General features: G+C 33.0%; 1 protein-coding gene across 6 annotated transcripts in view; it reads left to right on the forward strand.

The window, feature by feature from the left end:
• The window catches only part of Pde8b_0 (high affinity cAMP-specific and IBMX-insensitive 3',5'-cyclic phosphodiesterase 8), a 156,846-nt gene that overhangs the window by 118,641 nt on the left and 14,414 nt on the right, over positions 1-23,791 (forward strand). Inside the window, exon 1 of one of the 6 annotated variants that reach the window (XM_011183240.3) lies at positions 19,081-20,673. The exons of the other annotated variants lie outside the window; for them this stretch is intronic. Coding sequence (XP_011181542.3) covers positions 19,234-20,673 — 1,440 coding nt within the window. The 5' untranslated portion in view covers positions 19,081-19,233. Of the gene's footprint in view, positions 1-19,080; positions 20,674-23,791 lie in introns of those variants that run through there. 6 annotated transcript variants of the gene reach the window in all.

The following is a 23,791-nucleotide window of genomic DNA, read 5'->3' on the forward strand; positions in this document are numbered from 1 at the left end:
GTACAGCATTTGGCGAGCTCATTCGAAGTCAGTGTGCCCAGTTCACCACGGACTACCCACCCTCTACCACTCCGATGTCAATGTTGCTACGGTAGAGTGAAGAGTATTTTTAGTTAAAATCTACAAAAAAGTTGTTATGATTCAATTTTTAGATAAGCAAGTAAGGCAAATGAAGCCATTCTTTCTACAAAATTCGGTATATTGTCGTTAGTGTTCAAAGAAATACTTTCTGGGGGTTTTAGTTTTAAAATTCAAAACTTCAAAAGTAACCGAAAACAAAAGAAACATGATTTATACGGTTGTTCTTATAAAAATATGGCAACCTGTACCCAAAGAATATAGAAATAAAATCTAAAGTGGTTTTATCTTTGTTTGGTTTTAATATTATTTGGTTTATATATTTATCTATAAAACATACATAATTATAGACTTTTTTGAATAATACAACTTAATTTTTTTTTACAATAAGTGGCAACACTAAGGTCTTAAGTTGTTGTTGAGTTAAAGGAAGAAAATATTATACGGTTTATATATTATTTAACAAAGCCATATTTACATATTTTGATTTTGTAATAATTCCATTTCCCGATTCGGCTATAACCGGCTAAACGGTTGCAACGCCAATCACAATAATTCCATTTATATTTTTTTAAATAAGTGGCAACGCTTTCGCCAATTTTTTTCATAAATTTTTTTTTCCTAATTTTTATTTGTTAATTTATTTTATAAAATAAATGATAAAATTTTCAGTTTTTAAATTTCAATTGTGTGGCAACTCTACCCACAGGTATTTCTATTATTTTTATAAAATACATATATGAAAATAGTGATAGTTAGTATTTAGTGTATGTGGTATAGTAATTAAAAAACAAGTAAGGAAGGGCTAAGTTCGGGTGTAACCGAACATTTTATACTCTCGCAATTTATTTATTTAACTTTATTTATATTATATAATACACAATTTGACCCACATATTCGTCATATATATTGTATAAAGTCCATTGAAAGTTGGAAACCATAATACTAGGTTAGAAGCACCGAGGTCCTCGTGTTCGATATATGGGGCCTTAAAAACCTATGGTCCGATTTCGGCGATTTTTAGAATGGGACTGCCACACTATTAACATATTATTTGTGCAAAGTTCTGCACCGATATTTTCACTAGTACTTACTTTATATATTGTAAAGTAAACGATTCAGATCGTCTTCAAAGTTCAGGTATATAGGAAGTAGGGGTGGTTGTGAAGCGATTTGGCCTATTTTCACAACATATCATTGGGATGTAAGGAAACTATTACAAACCAAGTTTCATTGAAATCGGTCGAGTAGTTCCTGAGATATGGTTTTTGACCCATAAGTGGGCGACGCCACGCCTATTTTCCATTTTGTAAAAAAATCTGAGTGCAGCTTCCATCTGCCATTTCTTATGAGAAATTTAGTGTTTCTGACGTTTTTTGTTAGTGAGTTAACCCACTTTTAGTAATTTCCAACCTAACTTTTGTATGGGAGGTGGGCGTGGTTATGATTCGATTTCTTTCATTTTTGGACTGTATTAGAAAGTGGCTAAAAAACGACTTCAGAAAGTTTGGTTTATATAGCCCTATTGGTTTGCGAGATATGTATAAAAAACTTAGTAGGGGGCGGGGCCACGCCCACTTCCCCAAAAAATTTACATCCAAATATGTCCCTTCATAGTGCGATCCTTCATACCAAATTTTATTTCCATAGCTTTATTTATGGCTTAGTTATGGCACTTTATGTGTTTTCGGTTTTCGCCATTTTGTGGGCGAGTGGTCCGATTTTGCTCATTTTCGAAAGCAACCTTCCTATGGTGCCAAGAAATAAGTGTGCCAAGTTTCATCAAGATATCTTAATTTTTTACTCAAGTTACAGCTTGCACAGACGGACGGACGGACAGACAGACATTCGGATTTGAACTCCACTCTTCACCCTGATCACTTTGGTATATATAACCCTATATCTAACTCGTTTCGTTTTATGACTTACAAACTCTCTTAGCAACTTTTGTTGCGAGAGTATAAAAATTATTTGTGATAGCTTTTATATACAAGTATATATATATATATACTATATATTATGTATATTATCTTTGTAAAAATGTTTAGACCAGCTTTATATGTATGTATTTTATCAAGATTTGCATTACTTTATTTTACCAAAATCTATACTATAACCAACAACAATAAATCTACACATTTGCCTATGAAATATTTTCCTACGTCAAATATAAATAAATTATGATTAAAATTTTTAAAATTAAAAAAAATACCCACATTACGATTGATAATATTTGCGAAAATGTGATTGAGTGGGTGATTCATCAATGCTGCATGCGATTTCTCAATTTTCTGCCAGTTGTTATAGTTTACACACAGACAAAGAGATAAAAGTCTACTGACTTTTATCAACATTTATATATTTCAACAACAACATATACTATTATTCTGTGTGTCAAAATGTATGAAAAAGTAAAGGAAAATAAAATGAAAATTGTAAAACTCATTGAACTCGTACGCGCTTGCTCGCCGCCTAACTGCCTGACTAACTGACAGCGCACGGCTGACCAGTTGCAAGCCTAATAAATATCAGACGAGTACGCGTACATGTTGACACAATTCCGAATTGCCATTTTCGGCAGCGCATTGACGGAGTTGCTGGCGTGATTTTCTTGCTGCATTACTATTTTTGAGAGATTTTTTTGTTTTCTAATTTTTTATAATTTCAATTTTTTTTTCGCTTTGTGAGTTGTTACTGCTTAAGGCAAAATTGCCGACTACTTCACCAATTTTGTGCATTTAGTTTAAGTTTTTTTAATTTATCACTTTATTTTATCTATTTTCGAACTCTTTTGTAAATTATCCAACATTAACGAGAACGCTTTCAGCACTGTTTTTTTTATATTTTTGTTTTTTTTTTTTTTGTGTTTCGAGTTTAGTCTAGCTTAGTTACTAGGTGTGAGTTTGTTTCTAGCTGGCGCTATTTTGTAACGTTTAAGTTCATTTGCGAGCTAGTTTTGCTGTATTAAGCATAGTTAATCAATTAATTTGTGTGCATTTTTTCACAGTTAATCGAGTGGTTTTGCGCAATTAAGCTTTTGTTCAATTCTGAAGGTGATTTACACCCCAAAATTGTCAGTTGTACAGTTGGAAATTGCATTCAGTACACGCCTTAATTAAGCGTGCTACTCATTTGGTATTTAAGTTGTATTGATTAAGTGATTTTAATGGTTGTGAAAGACATGAATTCCAAAGTAACTTAAAATTTGTCACACATCTGTCGTTTGTGTAACACCTTGTCACTTTAATGAACGTGATTTCTTAAACTCTGCTGCACTGAAATCACAGACACCTGGATCACTTGTTAAAGCGATTCTGTAAATAATATGCTTCAAACGTCTTTAAAGTAATTTGAAAACTGTACTTAGTTTTTGTTTTTGTTAGTTTTATATCTTCTATGTATGCCCGACTAACCAATGTTCTTATGGATTTCTCCAGACTTCGTAGTAGTGACCATTTGTTTTGACATTTAGAGCCTTATACTTGCTCGGTACGGAGTGTTCCGTTTCGCTAAATATTTAAACTGAGGATTCAACTTTTTATTCTGAAATATTTGAATCTTTAATATGTCCGTGATCTTGAGAATCCTAGTATATTAATAATACAAATTCAAGGTCTCAGCTCAGAACATAATTTTAAACCATCTATAAACCAACGTCCATTTTAAATTATCGTGAGAAACTGTAATTAAATTTAATGATTGTGAAATTTCTCAAAAATATACCACAAAGTAAAGGTCCACATAAATGCGAGGTGTGTTCAGAAAATAACGGGAATGTTAAAATTTTCAAAAAAAAAAATGTTTTTTTATTACGTTTCAGCTGTATTCATTGCTTAGTTTGTCTGTAACAGCCGCTAAGAATTAACGAGCTTGGCGATTTTCGTTTGTTAAAAGCTCACACTTCCTTGCTTTTACGTGTTTTCTTGTATTCGCTAAAAACAATAATGTCATTATTCCCCAGTCTTCATATTCCCCAGACATGACTCCGTGTTTACAATTTCCAAAAATAAAGAGAATCTTAAAATGCCCTCGTTTTACAAGCATACGATAAATCGCTAAAAGAGAAAAATCTTTCCCAAAAATGGAGTTTGTGAACTATTTCGAAGATTGGTAGAAGCGCTGGCATAAATGCATAATATCAAATGAGGGCTATTTTAAAGACGACAACACTCATGTAGACGAATTAAGAAATATTTTTTTTTTTCGAAAAAAGCGAAAATTCCCGTTATTTTTTGAACACACCTCGTAGATCGTTTAGGTTAATTAATTAAATTAGCAAATACCAACAGGTAATAAGACAAAATAAATATTCCTATGGGAAGTTAAAGCAAATTATATATAGATCTTTATGAAATTCACCTATATGAAGCCCAAGTTTTAGAAATAAATATCCAATCTCACAATCTCAACTAGGCTAGTCTTCAGAGGAAGTTGCTCTAATATATACATTATTAAATTGACATATCTTTAACTACTATAACTTACATCAGATAGCTTCATATAAACGGAATATGATTGACCTAAGTGAGATTTAATTTGACTTCATTTTACATAATTTGGAATTAAAGTTTTACAAAATCCAAACTAATCATAAATCTCCATTTATGACCTCTACAAACTCAAAACACACGTACTTTATATCCTACTGGGTACATCACCGCAAATGTAGTTAAATATGTGTAAATTAGTATCAAATACTTTGCGACACACATATCAACTTTTCTATAAATAAAAATTGGCGCGCATAAGATTTTTCACACCTTTAACCAAAATTGAGCCGTCGAAATTTTCCAAAACAGCGAATACTGGAAAATCAGCTGGCCGAAAAAGAACGTTAATTGGAATGTGACATCAATAACTGTAGTATATATGTACACTCACTGGCATACATACTAAACCCAGTACATTTACTTTTCGCATACAATGTGTGTCTATGCGAAATGCCGCTGGACTTCCACATACATACATATGCAAATCTATACGTATAATACGAGCGCAAATGGTCACCATATAAAGAGCAAAAATCTCATCATTCTTATATTTTTATTGACTCAAGCACTTCACGGCGATCAATTTGTTAGCGCGTTGTTATGACATTTGATTCCACGACACATTCCGTGCAACACCCAATACAAATTGCCTCCATCACATCCCCCCTCAAGTCCAACGCTTGCAAAGTTATTCTCATCTTAGACGATAGGTGAGGGGTGTGGAGCTGATCGAAGGCTTGAACGTTGGCCGGTAAATTGATGAGAGCTTGGCACTTTCTTGTCTAAGCTTGTATGGCGATCGGTTGTGTAGCAGTTTTCGGTACGCGAAAGTCTTTCGCGTGAATTTTTACTAAAACTTTTTTTTAAGACAAATTTAAGAATTTTTCCAGAAGTGCGATTTGTGAAAGAAAAAAATGTTGCGACGAATTTTCTCGAAATATCCCAGAGCTTTTAAGCGAGTAAGTTTGGTGTGAAAAGAACAGCAAAGATTCAATATGATAAAGTTGATAATGAAAGTTATTGAAGTAATTGAATTTAATTCGAAAATAATAATATTTTTTTATTAGAGTTGCCAACTTTTTTTTTATATAAGAGTGTTTTCCGTGCTATAAATTCACTAAAATATCTATATAAACAAGTGTCTGAGGATTTGATTTGAAATATTTTTGATTATATTTAAATAGTTCTTTTCCGCAAATATAGCCTTATTTTGATGAAATAAAAAAGTGTTGTAAAAAAAAGTTTATGAACGTTTTGAATTGGAGAATGACGCAGCGTTGGCACCTATATGAAATTAAAATTAAAAATAACTGTATTTAATATTCGCTAAATACGTTTAGTACTATTATTTATTACATTCAAATAACATGTAGATTCGAACAGGGTTGCCAGGTAATTAAATTTCTAATATTTTTTTTGTAAATAAGGGAATTTATTCAAATTGAAGAAAATTTGAGGTTCGAAGCCAGATAAAAACAAGCTTCCATTGTCTACTTAAGCCCTTCTTCAAGATATTGTTACCATGTTTTTGCGCTTAGTGTTATTTGCTTCCGCCTTTGAAAAGCCGGTTAGTTTCTATGCAACATTTTTTAATATTTTTGTTTTTGTTTTTCATTTTCATATTTTTTTATCATTGTATATAACTGCTTATATGTAAATTTTAATTGCATATTTGCATATAATCGAATCATCGCTGCAAATGAAAAACGTGCGTGGCAAACGTGGCTTTCATACAAATTGTGAATAAATTTACAGGGTGCTTTGGTATGGCAGAATATTAGACTAGTGTTTGCTTATAAACAACAAAAACGAGATATTCTATGGCTCTAAGTTGGGACTGCCCTTATATCATACACTGAAAAATTTTCAGAATTGCAAATTTTAAAATTTTTCAAATATTATTAAATTACAAAAAAACTATTAAAATTGAAAAAAAGCATTTAAGAATTTTTAATTTTTTTAAATATATATATATACATAAATTAATTAAATTTTTTGACCCCCCACAACTCTATCTTAAATTTTCAAAATATTTTATTAAAATTCGCCATTTAAGGGGCACACCAAGTGTAATGGCCTAAAAAAAGGTGATTTTTGGGAATTTTTATTAAAAAAATACTTTATCAATTATTTCAAAATTTTAAGAATATATATATTTATACAAGTTTCAAGAATATACAGTGAAAGTTTTGAAGAAAAAAATTAAATATTTTTTAAGTTATAATCGATCTCCAACGGCGCGAAAATAAAGGTCCTTCGCTGCTGCAGTGATTCCGGCTTTTTCCGTGGATGAAATCTAAAAAAAAATTCTCGTTAAACTAGATAATATTGTCTGTACAATGACCTACGATAAAGAAAAAATCAAAAATTGGCAATATGGCGGCGTTTTAAAAAAAAATAGTCGAATTTTACCGAAAATTTTTGTCGTTTTTGGACTGCCGAAATTCGATTTTTTGATCAGATCAAAAATCAATAGGTCATTGTACGGAGAACTATATATAGAACATGTAAAAAAATCGATAGTGATCGGATCATTTAAATCGGCGTTTTAAAAAAAAAATAGTCGAATTTTACCGAAAATTTTTGTCGTTTTTGGCCTGCCAAAATTCGATTTTTTGATCAGATCAAAAATCGATAGATCATTGTACGGAGAACTACATATAGAACATGTAAAAAAATCGATAGTGATCGGATCATTTGTTTTGAGTATTCACTGCAGCAAATACGGAAAATGCTGTTTCGAGAAAAACGCGTTTAAAGATAAAATGATCGTTTTCACTGTTACCGAGCGGCTGCTCTTTAAATTGCTGTAACTCAAAAACTATTTGAGATATCGATTTGAAATTTTAATATGTTATTTTAAAAGGTACAATCTATCGAAATAAGAAAAACTTGATATTTTTGAAATTTCACACTAGGTGTGCGCCTTAAATTTATAAACACAAGTTCAACCAAATTTATATTTGTTTATGCATACATATATAAATATCTATAAAAAATTATGTACATATAGATTTATGAAGGTCCCAAATTGTAGTACATTTCCATGTTAACAATGGTATGATAACTGCTTTAGAAATGCATACACACACAGACACGAATCTACAATTGTTGTTTATGTAAGATTACAAAGTGTGGCACAATATTATTGCACAATTACATTTACTGTGATCTTTCTGTGTTCTGTTTATACACTTACCTGTATATTTCTTTTATTTTTATTACCAAGCAGACTCACCTGCTCTGTGCCTACACCTCCAAAGCGCGCACACATACATACTCATGCGCTGCTTTCTCAATTTTATTGCTGCTTTGTCACGTAAACGACATTAAGCGATAACTAATAATCACTGGCAGCCACCCACCGTAAAAATGAAAACAACTTTGTAGTTAAAACATTTTAGCCGCACAAAATGACCAGTATGTGCAAAAACAACAACAACAAAATTAAGTAATTAAACATGCCAAAAGCATAGTGCAATAATCTGGTGACACTCAGACATACTTATTATATAAATGAGTTTTCGAAAAATATACCGAAAGTATGCATACCATAACCTACGGCAATTAAAGCAACTACGCGTCCATTGGATGAGTCCCAGTAGGGGGCTGCAACAGTTCAGCGACAGCTGTTTGAGGCTTCATATTCTTCGACTATATAAGTATACATATAATTGTATATAGATATATAATAGATATAGCAACTGTAGGTCTCTTAGTCATTTGTAGCACCTCAACTTTCTAAAGCAACAAAGAACTCTGTAACTGCTTAGATAAGCGCTGACCATGAAAGCTTTTCTTTATCGCCAACTTATTGTTGATAATACAACAACGAATTTGTATAGTAAATATTAATTGAAAACATATATACTTGTAGTAAGTACAAAACGAGAGTCACACGACTATTTGACGTCAAAATGTTGCTTTCGTATGACAAAATTAATCCTTTGCTGAGTAGCTGTATTAGAGTGATTTTAAAGTGTGTACGTATGTATTTCAAGAGTCACAAATATTAAATATATGCATATCTACCAGAGTATAGATACCAGTAATAACAAAAATATGAAAAATATTTCGTTACACAAACAAAGAATTTTAAAAAGTTTTTGATAACGGTATTCAATTGGCAACAACTTCTTGTTTTCTAATAAATTTTTTATAGCAGTATTTATCTGAAAATTTTTATACAAAATACATATATATTCTTAGAAAATAATTTGTACAACTGTCAATATTTAGCTAGATCGCGTACTAGTTCGCTAGTAACTACAATTTATAGCCAAAACAGCAGCGTATGCTACTTTCTTGCATGCAGTTTAAACAGCACATACATCATTTGACCGCAAAGAAAGTGAGCGTAAAAGTTCAATACAATTAAAGTTGGGTACATTTAAAATATGCCTCATAGGAAATAGTTGAATTTCTAGTTTTTGTTTTTATTTAACATAAAGCATCTATAAGCATAAGGATTTATAGTTAAAATTTTTATAATACCTAAACCAATATTGAGAGGTCGGCAAAAATGAAAAAAGTTGGCAACTCTGCGTGAAAAAATATATTTCTTAGCTCGTACATTAATCATTTAAATAAAAATAATCTCGAATTTGATGACATTGAGATAATCTTTTAAATATTTAAGTTAGTGGCAACCCTATTATACATTATATTATTCTTGATCTACATTATATTATACAAAATAATTTTACATTTAATGTATTTTTTCTTTGGTACATTTAAAATAATTGGGTGGCAACCCTATTCAATATTTTGTTTTTATTACTTCAAAGTTATCCTAAAGTCTATTTCCTTCTTTAAAAAAATTTTTGAATATCTTCAACAGCGTTTTTACTTAAATTTTCTCTAAACCTTCATCAAAAATATACATATCCGGCCAGAGATATGACGTATTCTGTCACCACGTACACAAGTTCTGTTATGACTAAAAAATTTATATTATATTTTATTAATTTTTTTTTCAATAACGCTACACTTCAGTAGTAATTCTTACTGAAATGGAGCGGCACACTAATAAAACACAGGAAGAACCAAGCCATTAATAAAACAATTACGCCGACATTGTGCTTATAGCGTCTACTTAATCGGCCCACTTTTAATTGTGTAGAATTTTAAAATCGTTGCAAAAATGTTTATTACCGTCATTACTAATAAATACTGTCTGATGAGTCGAGTATATGATCACGCTGCACACTTTCGAGTAAAGCTAAGTAAACACTGTTAGTTGAGTAGAGTTGGATGTGCCTCTGATGTGGATAATATTTGTAGAAAATGACTGAAAGTTATTAAATTATGTAAAAATAAGTGAAAAATAAGTTATTGGTCAAATAGTAAAAGCAATTTTGAACTTTTGAAACGGAGAGCTTTCCGAAGCTTTAACAACTGCTTTAAGCTTCGATAATATAATATAAAAAAATTGTCAAAGATATGTATTTTATCTTCAATATGGTTTTGGAATAAAGTGTCTTAAAGCCTACATATTAATGTAGTGAACTCTAAACTTTCGGGGCCCTCATAAGTATAGAAAAGAGTACAGCTTGAAAGCTTGACATTGAATTTAGTAAATGTAGCTTTTTCGAATTCTGCTTATGATCTAGAAATATGAAAGCAACACTGATGATTACAAAGTCGAGATCAGAATCATTTGATTATTGGATGCTTCTTAGACACCGAAACCAGTCCCACACCACTGCGTCGTTGATTTCCTCATTCCAGGAAAAAAATTTCGATATTTTTTGTTTCAAAATATTTGACAGTGAAAAAGCGACCCACTCTAATGCTTCAAATGTGTGTGTCGATGTCGCTTTCTTACAACACAAATGCACACTAAGCAAGCGGACATGTAGACGCGATGATAACAAGTCTTAACATTGTCAATCAAAATGTATCAAAGAACATACTACAAATAAATAACAAAAACAAAAGCAATATTATATAGAAAATTTAGTGAAAAGCAAAGCTTACTGAGCGCAAAGAGTAGCGCTGAGAGAGCAATTGATTGTTAATTGCAATGTGAAATTATTTTCAAAAAATGTTTTAGCAACGTGCCAATAACAATAAAAAGAACTATAATAAAACAACCACACCTCAGTTGGTTATGCACACAAACAAACACATATGTACACAGCACCAACACTAACGAGAAATTCAAAAGTCACACACACACACACACACCTACACCGCAAAGTCGCTTAAATCAATTGGCATAACAATTAGAGCGGCGACGACAGTGGCGGCGGCGGCAAACCGCTATAATACGCCGCACCACTTGCCGGCGGTCGTCTGTGTGCGGTAGAAAAGTTGCAAAAGTTGAAATTTCAGTCAAGAAGTGCTGCTCGCGCTGATAGCAGAGATGGTGGCCAAGATTTGTGTGAACAAATGCGAACAATCGACGAAAAGTGTGCGACAATGAAAATCACTAGTGCGGTACCAAGTGATGACATTGTTATTGCTGTTGTTATTGTTGTATATTAATAATTAATACATAATTAAAAGTAGAAGCAAAGTTATTTCAATCGGTGAATGATTGAAAATATCAAGTGATAAGGATCAAGTGCCATTGGAGCAACTACTAAATGTGCCAACAAATTTTATTTTATTGGAAAATCCGCTAGTAAATTGTGTCAAAAGTAACGGCAAATATAAAGTGCTGCTAAACAGTTAAAAATAATGCAAGTAAAATTGTTGTTTATTTTAATGAGCTCATCATAGTCACGCCTGCAGCTGTTGATAAAATGAGAAAAAGTGACAAAAATGGAAAAAAAATAAAATAGGAAAAGACAAAATATTATTTAAACAAATTAAAATGAAATAAAAAAAATAAAAAAAAAATTCAAAAATAAAATAATAATAAAAATAAATTTAATCAACAAAAAATATTAAAATAATAATAATAAATATAAAATAAAATAACAAAAAAAATTTAAAAAAATAATAAAAACTAAATTGAAAAAATAAAAATTTTATTAAAAAATTTAAAAAAAATTAAAAAAAAATTAAAAAAAAAATTAAAAAAAATAATAAAAACTAAATTGAAAAAATAAAAATTTAATTAAAAAAATTAAAAAAAAATAAAATAATAATAAAAATAAATTTGCTCACTTTTAATTGGGAAATTTTGCATGTTCGTTCGCAAGGCTGCGCAAGAAAAGTGAAAGCGTTGTAAAGTGTGCTAAGCAAATAATGTTACAGCGTGATAAGCGTGAAAATTGTGTGATTTTTTTTATTTATTTATTACTTTTTTGTGTTTTTTTTTGCATTACTTCATGCTTGCCAAATGTGGGACGCAAATAAGTGATTTCGTTGATTTCTTTAATTTTCAGTGTATTTTACTGTCTGTAGGGCGAAAATTCGTGATTTTTTTCTGAAATGTAATTGTTGTTTTTTTTCAATTTGAGGTTACTTAATTCTTTTTTTTTTAATATATATATATTATATATATGAAATAACATAATATATATGGCATTTCATGTTCAACGCTTTTATATACATTTATTGTATTTTTTTTTTAAATTTATTCTTTGCTTTAATCAGAAATTATTTTATAAAAAAAATTTTTTCACAGCATGACTTTCTAAATTCATAATTCTAAATAACACTCTTAACTCTATATGATATATATTATTTTTTTTTTGTTTTGTTTTTCTTTTTTTATTTTAACGGTATTTTTCAAAAATCTTACTCTTTTGAATTTAAAAATTTAAAATGTTTATTTTTAAATTTTTTTTCGCTTGAAAATATGGGTTTCTAAGGTTGTGTTTCTTTTATTTTATTTTGTATTAAATTTATCTGAATTTAAATTATTTTTTCCGAATTTTTGCTGTTTTTTTATTCCATATTCTTCTAGTGTTTTTATTTCTTCGATTTGTTTTTATGGGAATTTTTTGTTTTTATTTTTTCTGACGTTTTCTCACTCTTCTATGAAATCCCCCGCAATGCCTGCCACTCATACACAAATAAACTTAAATCCAACTATTAATCACCTCAAGCGTAAAACCTCACACTGTGCATAAATGTAACCGAAAAACAGATTTCATTTAATAGATACAAATTCATTTTGATTCACTTCTTGTTTTTGTTTTTATTTAGGTTTCATTTACTTTTTTTCCACGCTGCGCTTATTTGTAAACCATAAAAATGTGTTGTGACGTGAGACAGTGTTTAAACAACAAATAATTTGCGCCCAATAAACACACTGTTTCCGTGTGATAAAGCGTAAAGCATTCTAAGCTCTTTAGTTATGTGGCGGATTATGCATGGATTTTCATTTGTATATTTCTCTTTCGTGGGAATAATGAGATAATAATTTTTTTTATATTTTGTCGACTTCTCGAGAATCTATAATTATTTACATATATGTATGTATACTAGTGTATTTGGGGAATTATAGTAAAATGTTATAAGCATATAAATATAATGCAAGTTAGGTTAGTTTGAAAGTGGATTTCCCAAAATAAATACTTAGTCATAAAACACTTAAGATTCCTTGAGTTGCTTTGAGTCTTATGCAATATATATATATAATTAGTGAGTAGCCAAAGAAATATAACGGTACATTTTTTGAATTAGAATCGAGGTGTTCCTAAGCAGACTTTTAGCAAACAAAAGCCGTTATGTTTTTGAGCAGAAAAAGAAGAAAACATCGCAGTTAGAACTTCAAATAAAAACAAATAACGAAGCGCTAAGTTCTGGTGTAACCGAACATTTTATACTCTCGCAATTTATTGATATATTTTTATTACTATTACACACAATTTGACCCACATATTCGTCATATATATTGTATAAAGTCCATTGAAAGTTGAAAACCCTAATATCAGGTTAGAAGCACTGAGGTCCTCATGTTCGATATATGGGGCCTTGAAAACCTATGGTCCGATTTCGACGATTTTTAGAATGGGGCTGCCACACTATAAACATAGTATTTGTGCAAAGTTCTGCACAGATATCTTCACTAGTGCTTACTTTATATATTGTAAAATAAACGATTCAGATCGTCTTCAAAGTTCTGGTTTATAGGAAGTAGGCGTGGTTGTGAAGCGATTTGGCCAATTTTCACACTATATTATTGGGAGGCGAGGAAACTATAACAAACCAAATTTCATTGAAATTGGTCGAGTAGTTCCTGAGATATGGTTTTTGACCCATAAGTGGGCGACGCCACGCCCATTTTCCATTTTGTAAAAAAATCTGAGTGCAGCTTCCATCTCCCATTTCTTATGTGAAATTTAGTGTTTCTGACGTTTTTCGTTAGTGAGTTAACCCACTTTTAGTAATTTTCAACCTAACTTTTGTATGGGAGGTGGGCGTGGTTATTATCCGATTTCTTTCATTTTTGGACTGTATTAGGACGAGGCTAAAAAAGCGACTGCAGAAAGTTTGGTTTATATAGCTCTATTCGTTTGCGAGATATATACAAAAAACTTAGTAGGGGGCGCGTCCCCGCCCACTTCCCCAAAAAAATTACATCCAAATATGCCCCTTCATAGTGCGATCCTTCATACCAAATTTTATTTCCATAGCTTTATTTATGGCTTAGTTATGGCACTTTATGTGTTGTTTTCGGTTTTCGCCATTTTGTGGGCGTGGCAGTGGTCCGATTTTGCTCATTTTCGAAAGCAACCTTCCTATGGTGCCAAGAAATAATTGTGCCAAGTTTCACCAAGATATCTTAATTTTTTACTCAAGTTACAGCTTGCACAGACGGACGGTTGGACGGACGGACAGACAGACATTCGGATTTGAACTCCACTCTTCACCCTGATCACTTTGGTATATATAACCCTATATCTAACTCGTTTAGTTTTGGGTGTTACAAACAACCGTTATGTGAACAAAACTATAATACTCTCTTTAGCAACATTTGTTGCGAGAGTATAATAACTGCATATAGCAGTTAATATTTTCAAGCCTTATAACGGGTGATTTTTTTGAGGTTAGGATTTTCATGCATTAGTATTTGACAGATCACGTGGGATTTCAGACATGGTGTCAAAGAGAAAGATGCTCAGTATGCTTTGACATTTCATCATGAATAGACTTACTAACGAGCAACGCTTGCAAATCATTGAATTTTATTACCAAAATCAGTGTTCGGTTCGAAATGTTTTTTATCGACAAATTTTGTTCAGCGATGAGGCTCATTTCTGGTTGAATGGCTACGTAAATAAGCAAAATTGCCGCATTTGGGGTGAAGAGCAACCAGAAGCCGTTCAAGAACTGCCCATGCATCCCGAAAAATGCACTGTTTGGTGTGGTTTGTACGCTGGTGGAATCATTGGACCGTATTTTTTCAAAGATGCTGTTGGACGCAACGTTACGGTGAATGGCGATCGCTATCGTTCGATGCTAACAAACTTTTTGTTGCCAAAAATGGAAGAACTGAACTTGGTTGACATGTGGTTTCAACAAGATGGCGCTACATGCCACACAGCTCGCGATTCTATGGCCATTTTGAGGGAAAACTTCGGAGAACAATTCATCTCAAGAAATGGACCCGTAAGTTGGCCACCAAGATCATGCGATTTAACGCCTTTAGACTATTTTTTGTGGGGCTACGTCAAGTCTAAAGTCTACAGAAATAAGCCAGCAACTATTCCAGCTTTGGAAGACAACATTTCCGAAGAAATTCGGGCTATTCCGGCCGAAATGCTCGAAAAAGTTGCCCAAAATTGGACTTTCCGAATGGACCACCTAAGACGCAGCCGCGGTCAACATTTAAATGAAATTATCTTCAAAAAGTAAATGTCATGAACCAATCTAACGTTTCAAATAAAGAACCGATGAGATTTTGCAAATTTTATGCGTTTTTGTTTTAAAAAAAGTTATCAAGCTCTTAAAAAATCACCCTTTATTATTCAAAAGCTCTCACTGCCAAACACTTGCCTGTAGCAGCTGTTGACAGTCACAAGTGGTTTCACCTTAGGCAATATTTATTTTATAATTTATAAATTGCCTGAACAAAGTCGTATATTTGAAATAATATTTCACTAGCCGCTAATAAATAATAATTATCAAGGTTTTTTTGTAGTAATACAAAGAGATTTGCTGGTTTAACAGAAAAATCAAGCGCAAGTCATTTTTTTAAGAGAATAATGACGGTTAATTTATGCTTATATAACGGTAAAATGCTCCAAAAGTAGTGAGGAGTAGATTATAATGCTATGGAATATATATAAATCAGCTCCAGCTATAGTCCTTCACTCCGAAATATAGAAATTGTATAAAATTCTATTTAAAATACATTTTGTTAATCATTACTTAACCGTTAAATGAATTAAATATTTCACGTTCACACAAAAATCACGCGTAATCTTGCAGTCAGCAGTGCTTCACACATTACTCACCTCGTAGCACTTTAGCATGCTTATCACATCACTGCCCACAGCTTACTTGAAAAAGAACATTCATTTGAATTATCTGCATATCAGATGTTTACATACTATATTTCTAGTTAAGTGTGTGTATGTTGTTGGGTTGCTAAGAAAAAGCATGACGCAAACACAAAAAAATTGCAATTCTTCCACCACCAATTGGCCAATATATGTATTTTAATTGCCTGCTATTTTAGGAGTATTTTCTTCAAGTACTTCTACCGCTTTTTAAGAGCAAAACAAACAGAGACACACATACATACATACTTACATACAAACATATATACATACATATGTACATATGATAGTACTCACATCTGTTTGTATTTGGAAATGTGCAACAGTTAAAATATTGCGCTCATTATGTATGTAGCAACATTTAATTAGATTGATTGATAATGCTCATGCATAGCTGGCAATGTTTTGTTATGAATTTCAGCGTTAAAATTAGAAATATACGTAACTGCATATTGACAGCAAAAATTACAAATAAAAGCAACAAAGTCAGCAATCCATCAAAGAAATGTGCAAACAAGCGAACGCAAATACAGTTAATATCGAACAAAAACAATTTACAGTCAAAAGTTGCTTCCATACATACTCGCATTTATTCATATATATATATATATATATATATATATATACAGTTAAGTTTGTAGAAGTTGTATGCATACAGTTTTTATAACTGTTCTAGCGATAAAGCCTATAAACACGTTCACGCCAATATTTTTTAACCCGATTTTGTGCTGATTGCGAAGACACACCCGAGAGGAAATAGTTTAGTGAAATTCCACTTTTGTTTACTAATTTTGATCAAACTGATAGCTATAAAGTATTCTTCTACTCTAGAACCGTCTCTAGTTTTTTTTTCACAGTGACTTACTTATGTGAAAAAAAAATTTCTTGTGATTATTACTCCATCTTCCAGAAATGTTTCTCTATGCATTGACTTTAAATTAGGATCATTGAATATAGGAAATATGTTATAGCATTCCATTTATCAGACTTCTATAGTACATCAATACAGGCAATGTCTAATTCTCCGTACACATTTTGTAGATCATCGACGCAGCGGTTGTAGATTTCTTAGCTTCCTTGAATACCTTTTAAGAATTATACGGACTTCAGAGTGGGCCCAAGGACTAAACTTCTATAGTGTATCAATACAGTCAATATCTAAACCTAATTCTCCGTACACTTTTTATAGATCATTGACGCTACGGCCTTTCTTAGCTTCCTTTAAAATCTTTATAAGAATTCAACAATGTCATGGCCCAACTCTATCTATCGATTTTCAATAGTCTGGTGGTAAATATTAAGATATTTTGGGAAAAAAATCGGGACGGCCCAACTTTCGATCAGAATATTTAGGAGCAGCTTGTCCATTAAGAACTACTGAATATTTCAGGTAGGTCTATAAATACTTGTTGGTTAGATACTTTTAAATTTCCTATCAAGTCTTTCTCTTGGAAGAAGATAGTGATTTACTACTGCCTGCTTTAGTCTGAACCTTGCTATAGACAACAAAACCTTTAATTGACTTGTTTGTTTTTAGAACCTAGGGTCTATATTCAATAATGTATTTGATTAAGAAGTCATAGTATTATATATAGTATTACAACTTTGCTTCTGCCGTTTTACAATAGATGCCACTAGGGTCAAGCACCGGTCGATTAAATCGATTTTTTTATATCGATCTTAGACATTTGTGTCAACATTAACCAAACAAAATATTTGTAGAGATCTGTTTGCATCCCAAACTTATTCTCAACTGAAAATGTCACTTTTTGAGCCGAATTCTCGACATTTGCGGGAAATTTTGCTTTTATTTTTTAATTCCAAGAAAAGTGCGGCTGAGGCTCATCGAATGCTTTCGGATAGGTTCGGATACGGTGAGGCTAAGTAAAAAAAGCCTTAAATTTACAAAAAAACGGCGAAAGCAAAGTTGTGGACCTAATATTACTGTGCTTTTACCCTACGAGGACACAAGATCCATATTCTGAACAATCTCATCTTAGTGTCGGCTTAGTTCAATTAAAATTCTTAATTTTCTTCAGTAATTATTAAGAATTATATCTTTGTCAACATCTATCCTTCTCAACCCTACAGGGCCATTAGAACACACGCACACATTGTTAACAATTTGTGGACATTTTGGTGATTGAAGGCTTGTTCTTGATTGTGTTTACATGCTATTTAAATTATTAAATTATTGTTTGGTAAGCGATTGCGTATTTGAAGTGCATAGAACTCGTGGAATAACGTTTTTTTACTGCTCTTTAAGCTTGCTGTTAGTTACTTTTTCAAAAGCGTTGCGAACGCAACATGCGTGAGAACCGAAAAGAAATGAGCAAAGGTGAATTTGAATAGTGACTCAGTGAAAATTAAGATAAATCATGGAAATATAAAATAAAAAAATTATTAAAAAGTAATGAAAGTGTAGTGAAATTGTATAAAACGGTTTTTGAAAAATTAAAAATTATTATTATTATTATTTTCAAAAACAGAAAATAGTTTCAAAACACCAAAATTTTTAAATTTATGATTTCTCTTGCCAAACAGCGCGTTTTATTTGTAAAGAGTATTAAACAAACAAAACTAATATGTGACTAACCTTAAACAATTCAAAAACGAAGTTTTATAGTGTGCTTTTCTAAAACTTCTTAACAAATTTTTATTTAAAACAAAAATTAAAGTCAAAATTCCTAAAATCAAGTGCTGCATAGGCTTTCCATGTGAAAATGCGTAAGTGTTTTGTGAAAATCTCGAATGCCTTTCGCCACAAGCCCGTGTACGCACCACCAGAGCCAGAGCACCACAACGACGCGGCGGAAGTAGAGGAGCATGTGCGTCACAGCAACGCGTATGCGGACGTTGAAGGTGCCCTGTGCGGCAAAGGGCGAGAGGCGAGCGCCGCCAGCAGCGACAAAACGACGACCGTCAAAGCCAAGCACAGCAATAATCTAGCGAGTGATAAGCTTAAGGAGTGCAATGATAAGAGCACTGATAGTGCCGATAAGGCCAGCAACAGTACTAACACCACCACAACGAAAACCACAAAGCCGATTGCGAAAGCAAATCGCGTCGATGGTAACGTCAATGAAGTGTACGTCGGACGTGCGGTGCAGGCGCGCGAACGTGAGAAGGTGGTGGAGAAGAAGAAAAAGAAAGATAAGTCCAAGTATTTCATACGCAGCGCAACGTCGCCGAGTCTGGAGGAGAAAACGCCAGACAAGCACACGTGCGTCGGCAACGCGGCGCTGTTGAGCACCAGCGATATGGGTGATATTGCGGTCTATCGGAGCAGCCAAGAGTGCGGCGGTATGGGTGATAATAGAAACAGTGCCCGCAGCAGTACGCGAAGCAGTGGACGGAGTAGTGGCATTTTTCGGCTATTTTTGGGGAGCAGCAAGAAGAAGAAAAAGGAAAAGGATGATGACAGCGAAAATGAGCAGGAAGGAAAACGTGAAAAGAAGCAGGAGAAGGTGCAGGAACGTTATAAAGTGAGTGCAGAGAAAGCGCCGCTGGCGGTGATGGAGCAGCAGCAGTTGGGTTTCGATGAGGATGAGTTGAAAGCATTGCCGAAAGTCAGCAAGACTTCAGGCAACGCAGCGGCTGTCAGACCGCGTGGTGGTGGTGGTGACACCGACAACATTAAAACGCAGCTGCTGGACAAACCGGATGATAAAAGTGCGTATAATAAAAGCAATACTTACACCTACGCCAGCGCTAAGGGCGACTTGGGCGACGCCGCTGATAATGAAACTCATCGTTATCGCCCTAACGGAAATGTGGACACTAAGACCGAGTCGAAAGTGGATACCAAGAGTACTGCTAGCGTTGCGCTTACCAAAACAGTTAAGTCGCACGACGAACGCAGCTACATTTCCGAGTACAAGTCCTTTGTTGAGGATGAAAAGCCAAATTTAATTGGCACTCCATTCCCCGAAACGGAAGCCTTCAATTTCGAGCAAGCACTTAATCGCAAAACCAGCGAGCGACACTCCCGCGTACACACCGTCGAGGCGCGCACCGACACAGCAAAGTGTCACACCGAAACACCCAAAACGCCTGAGGAGATCGAATACGAAGCCAATATGGCGGCGGAGAGTGCTGACATTATGACACCACTACCGCACAATATCACCTTCACGTCGGGCCGCAAATCTCTAACCACGGCACGTCCACTCGCCTCCGATATCGCCGAGATGATACGCAATTTGGATGCAAACACTTTGCGCATCAACAATATGAGTGTTGAGGAGAAGATTGAGCTGATGCGCCGCTTCGAGCAGCCGTCTCAACAAGAAAAAGAAATGGATCTAAAATCTGCACATCACCCGCATCATCAGAATCATCATGCTCACTCCAGCCAACAACAGCAACCAACAAACAATTCGTTGCGTCGTTCATCAGGTTCGCGCAATGCGTTGAATCCGTTGCGCTTGGCGATGGAAAATCGCATCGTGTTGCAGGCGTCAACTGTCGGCGTAACGCAGCAATTGCAGGGAGTAGATATTGATGGTGTAGGTGAATCCACTTGCGATTCGGATGATGATGTGGAGGTGGTGTTACGTCGTAAATATATTGATTATCCCGACGGTGAGAAAGTGATTATTTCCTCGTGTCTCTACGAGCGTCGCCAGCCGGAAGGTCCCAAATTGAAGTTATTGGTACGATCGCAGCAAGGCGATAATCGCGACGAGGGCAGTGGAGAGGTAGGAAATATTCTGGAATATGGGGAATGTGTGGGTAGTTAAAGCGTGAATTTTAAGCATACTTCTATTTGAGGAAAATGTCTTAACACAGTTTTTATTGGTACCAAAAGTAATAATTTTTGATGTAGTAAGATTATAATAATTAATAAGCTTAGCAAGAAGATATATATTTTATCATCTAATACTATTAAGGAAGGACCTGTAGTTTCAAAACCACGAACTAAAATCGATAATACTTAAATTTTCTATTATTAAAAAAAAAAATTGTTGACAACTTAAACCCGAAGTTGATCCCAAAATGGATCAACTATTCGAGAAATACTTATAATTGATTAAAATTAGTATTGTCATGTTTTCAGAAAAGTAGTTAATATGTATGTTTGGTATTATTCAAATTTGGTGGTATTAAAGTTTTATTCTTCACAGAAAAAGTTAACAATCGAAAATCCGTTTTATTTTATTACGCCCGCAAACCAAAAATGCCATGCCAACTCAAACAATCGATTCCACTTGTGCAACAATAAAATTCGCATAATAGCCACACATTAATTTCCAAAATTATCGAAAAATTATTAAATTTGCACTTAAAAAAATTCGCACACCGAAAAGTTTTGGCGAAAAAATTCGCTTAGAAATACAAATCAAAATTCAACGCATGCCATGAGGCGCCCTCAAGAGTGTACAATTCAATGATTTCAATGTAAAAAGTGAAATATTGTGAAATTATTGTTCGATAAATGTAAACAAATATTAGTAATTGCGTAAACAAAAATCGCGCACTCGCCGCCGGAGCATACAATCCTTGGGTAAACATGCAAATGATTACCGGAATTTCGAATACTTAAATTTGCAAATATTAAAATTTAAGGTGCTCGTTATGCTTCTGTTGAACTACCTATAAACCACAGACTTTGAAATGAAATTCATTTCGGATTATTAACTCATAAAAAATGCGCGCAGAGTTGTATTCAAATGCGTTGGACGCTATTTATAGGCGCTGACTTGACGATGGGAAATCACGCACTCTCATAGAAGTATGTCGTCAATTAACAACTCATGTCGTATATATATGTGCGCGTAACGGTTATTTCGCACCTATGTAATTGTGTACTCCACTGACATTGTTTGCAGTTGTCATTCGAATGTGAAATTTGAAGAAAAATTTAAATTAGAACGCATTTGTTGTGAGCTATAATATGATTTTACAATCATTAGAGTTACTGATCGGCCACAAATACGATTCTTTATTTTTTTAAATCAATTACAAAATTAACTCAATATTTTAAGTGTAAGAATTTAATGTCTTCGCTTCTCTCCCGCGCTTCTTCTTTTTATTGTCGGCTTTGTTTGTCATTTTCTTACCTTGTCATTCTATACTCTTTGAAGGCATCAAATGAAAGTATTCTGTTATACCTTTTTCTTGCTGCGCTTTTGTTTGACAGCATAAAAGCCTCAAATTGTAACGAAAAGCGCAAATAAAATGGAAATAATGAAATCCTTTAAGAATACCATTTCCTTGAAATTCGACGCGTTTAAGTCAAAAATAAATGGGGCCACAAAGGGTAGCAACAGCGCACCAAAGTAGTGTTGTCATGTAGAGAGATTGAGAGAAAGAAAGATTGAAAGTGAAACATTAAAAAGGTGAAATTTTATTGTTTAAAATATGAAGGTACCTGAATGTACAAACACATATGCATTTATACAATAAAAATATCCCAGCAAACAATAAGTTTGGTTGGAAATTCAAAATGTTTACTCATTTCTAAATTTACAGGCGATAAAAGGAGTGGAATGAAGTTTGTTGGCCACCAAGTTACTCTTGAAATAAACACGATTTCCATTATACCTCTACTTGACTTCCGGTAGGCATTGGAAAACAAATCGAAAATTTTTTTAAAATGCAGCTGAACTTCTATAACTCGAACTTCTATAAATCAAAGATCTCCATAACTCGAACTCTTGAATTGTCAATAGCGTTCAGTAGTGAAATTTCATAAAAATTTACTTTCAGAACTCAAACTTCCCTAAATCGACCTCGTACTCTTGAATTGGAAATATAAGTCTATAACTCGAAGTCTCTTTAACTAGGAATTTTTTCATGGAATATGGTTATTCGAGTTTGGGAACTTGAACTGTACTTCGTTCTCAGTTTCTTCGCGAACTCTTTTTTGCTCTCTATTCGGTACTGATTGCCAAAGTTCTTTATCGAAACTTCACCACAAATGTTTACTGGGTTACGATAAGAGCACATGCATGTGTGCTTAAAGCTTATAAGCTGGGATTGCTATTGGGGGCGTAATAATTTGTTGTAATAGGATTTGGTGTTTTGCATTTCTAGATTAGGGTGGTACGTTTTGAATTCAAGGCCTAAAGTTAGTTTGAACAAAGATTTACAAATTCAAATATTCATCTTAATTATTTAATTTCTCAGCAAAACAAAACAGTAAAAAATATTTTTTATTTAATTTTCGTTATCTGAATTGGATTTGTTAGGTTTAAAATCTATAAAACCTCCATAGACCTTAATGTAATGAGATATAAAAATAATTAAATAAATTATAGTCAAAAAAAATTCTTTGAAAAATAAAAAATAACTGTGAGGGTGAGTTATATTTTTTTTTCAATAAATTTATTTTCACTAAATATATTTTATTTATTAAATTTATATAAATCAAGTTGAAGAAAAATATTGGTACTTCATCTCTCACCTTTCTGTATCAAAACATCGAACGGCTTACATTAACCCCCGATTCAATTCAACCTGCCTTAATAACCATAACATGAGCTTATGCTTATGCACACTGAAGCATATATCATACCTCCCCCCTTAGTTGAAGTCGTAAAAGTATTAACACTAAATTGAAAATGCTCACTAAAGTCACCAAAATTGAAGCCTTAAAATTTCACTTGTTCGTTGAATTTACAATTGGCAGCTTTTGTTGGGATTTACTCAAGGGTGTCTCTATCATTTTTGATGCGCACAAACATTAAAATGTCGTGTAAGAGAGATTAATAGAACTTTAAGGTGTTTTATTATCACGCCGAAATAATAATACCAGATTTTATTATGAAACTGTATAGATAATAAAGTAAAAGTAATAAAATCTTAAAGGGAATG

Source organism: Zeugodacus cucurbitae, chromosome 6 (genome assembly GCF_028554725.1).
Source record: "Zeugodacus cucurbitae isolate PBARC_wt_2022May chromosome 6, idZeuCucr1.2, whole genome shotgun sequence".
In the NCBI taxonomy this organism is placed as follows: domain Eukaryota; kingdom Metazoa; phylum Arthropoda; class Insecta; order Diptera; family Tephritidae; genus Zeugodacus; species Zeugodacus cucurbitae.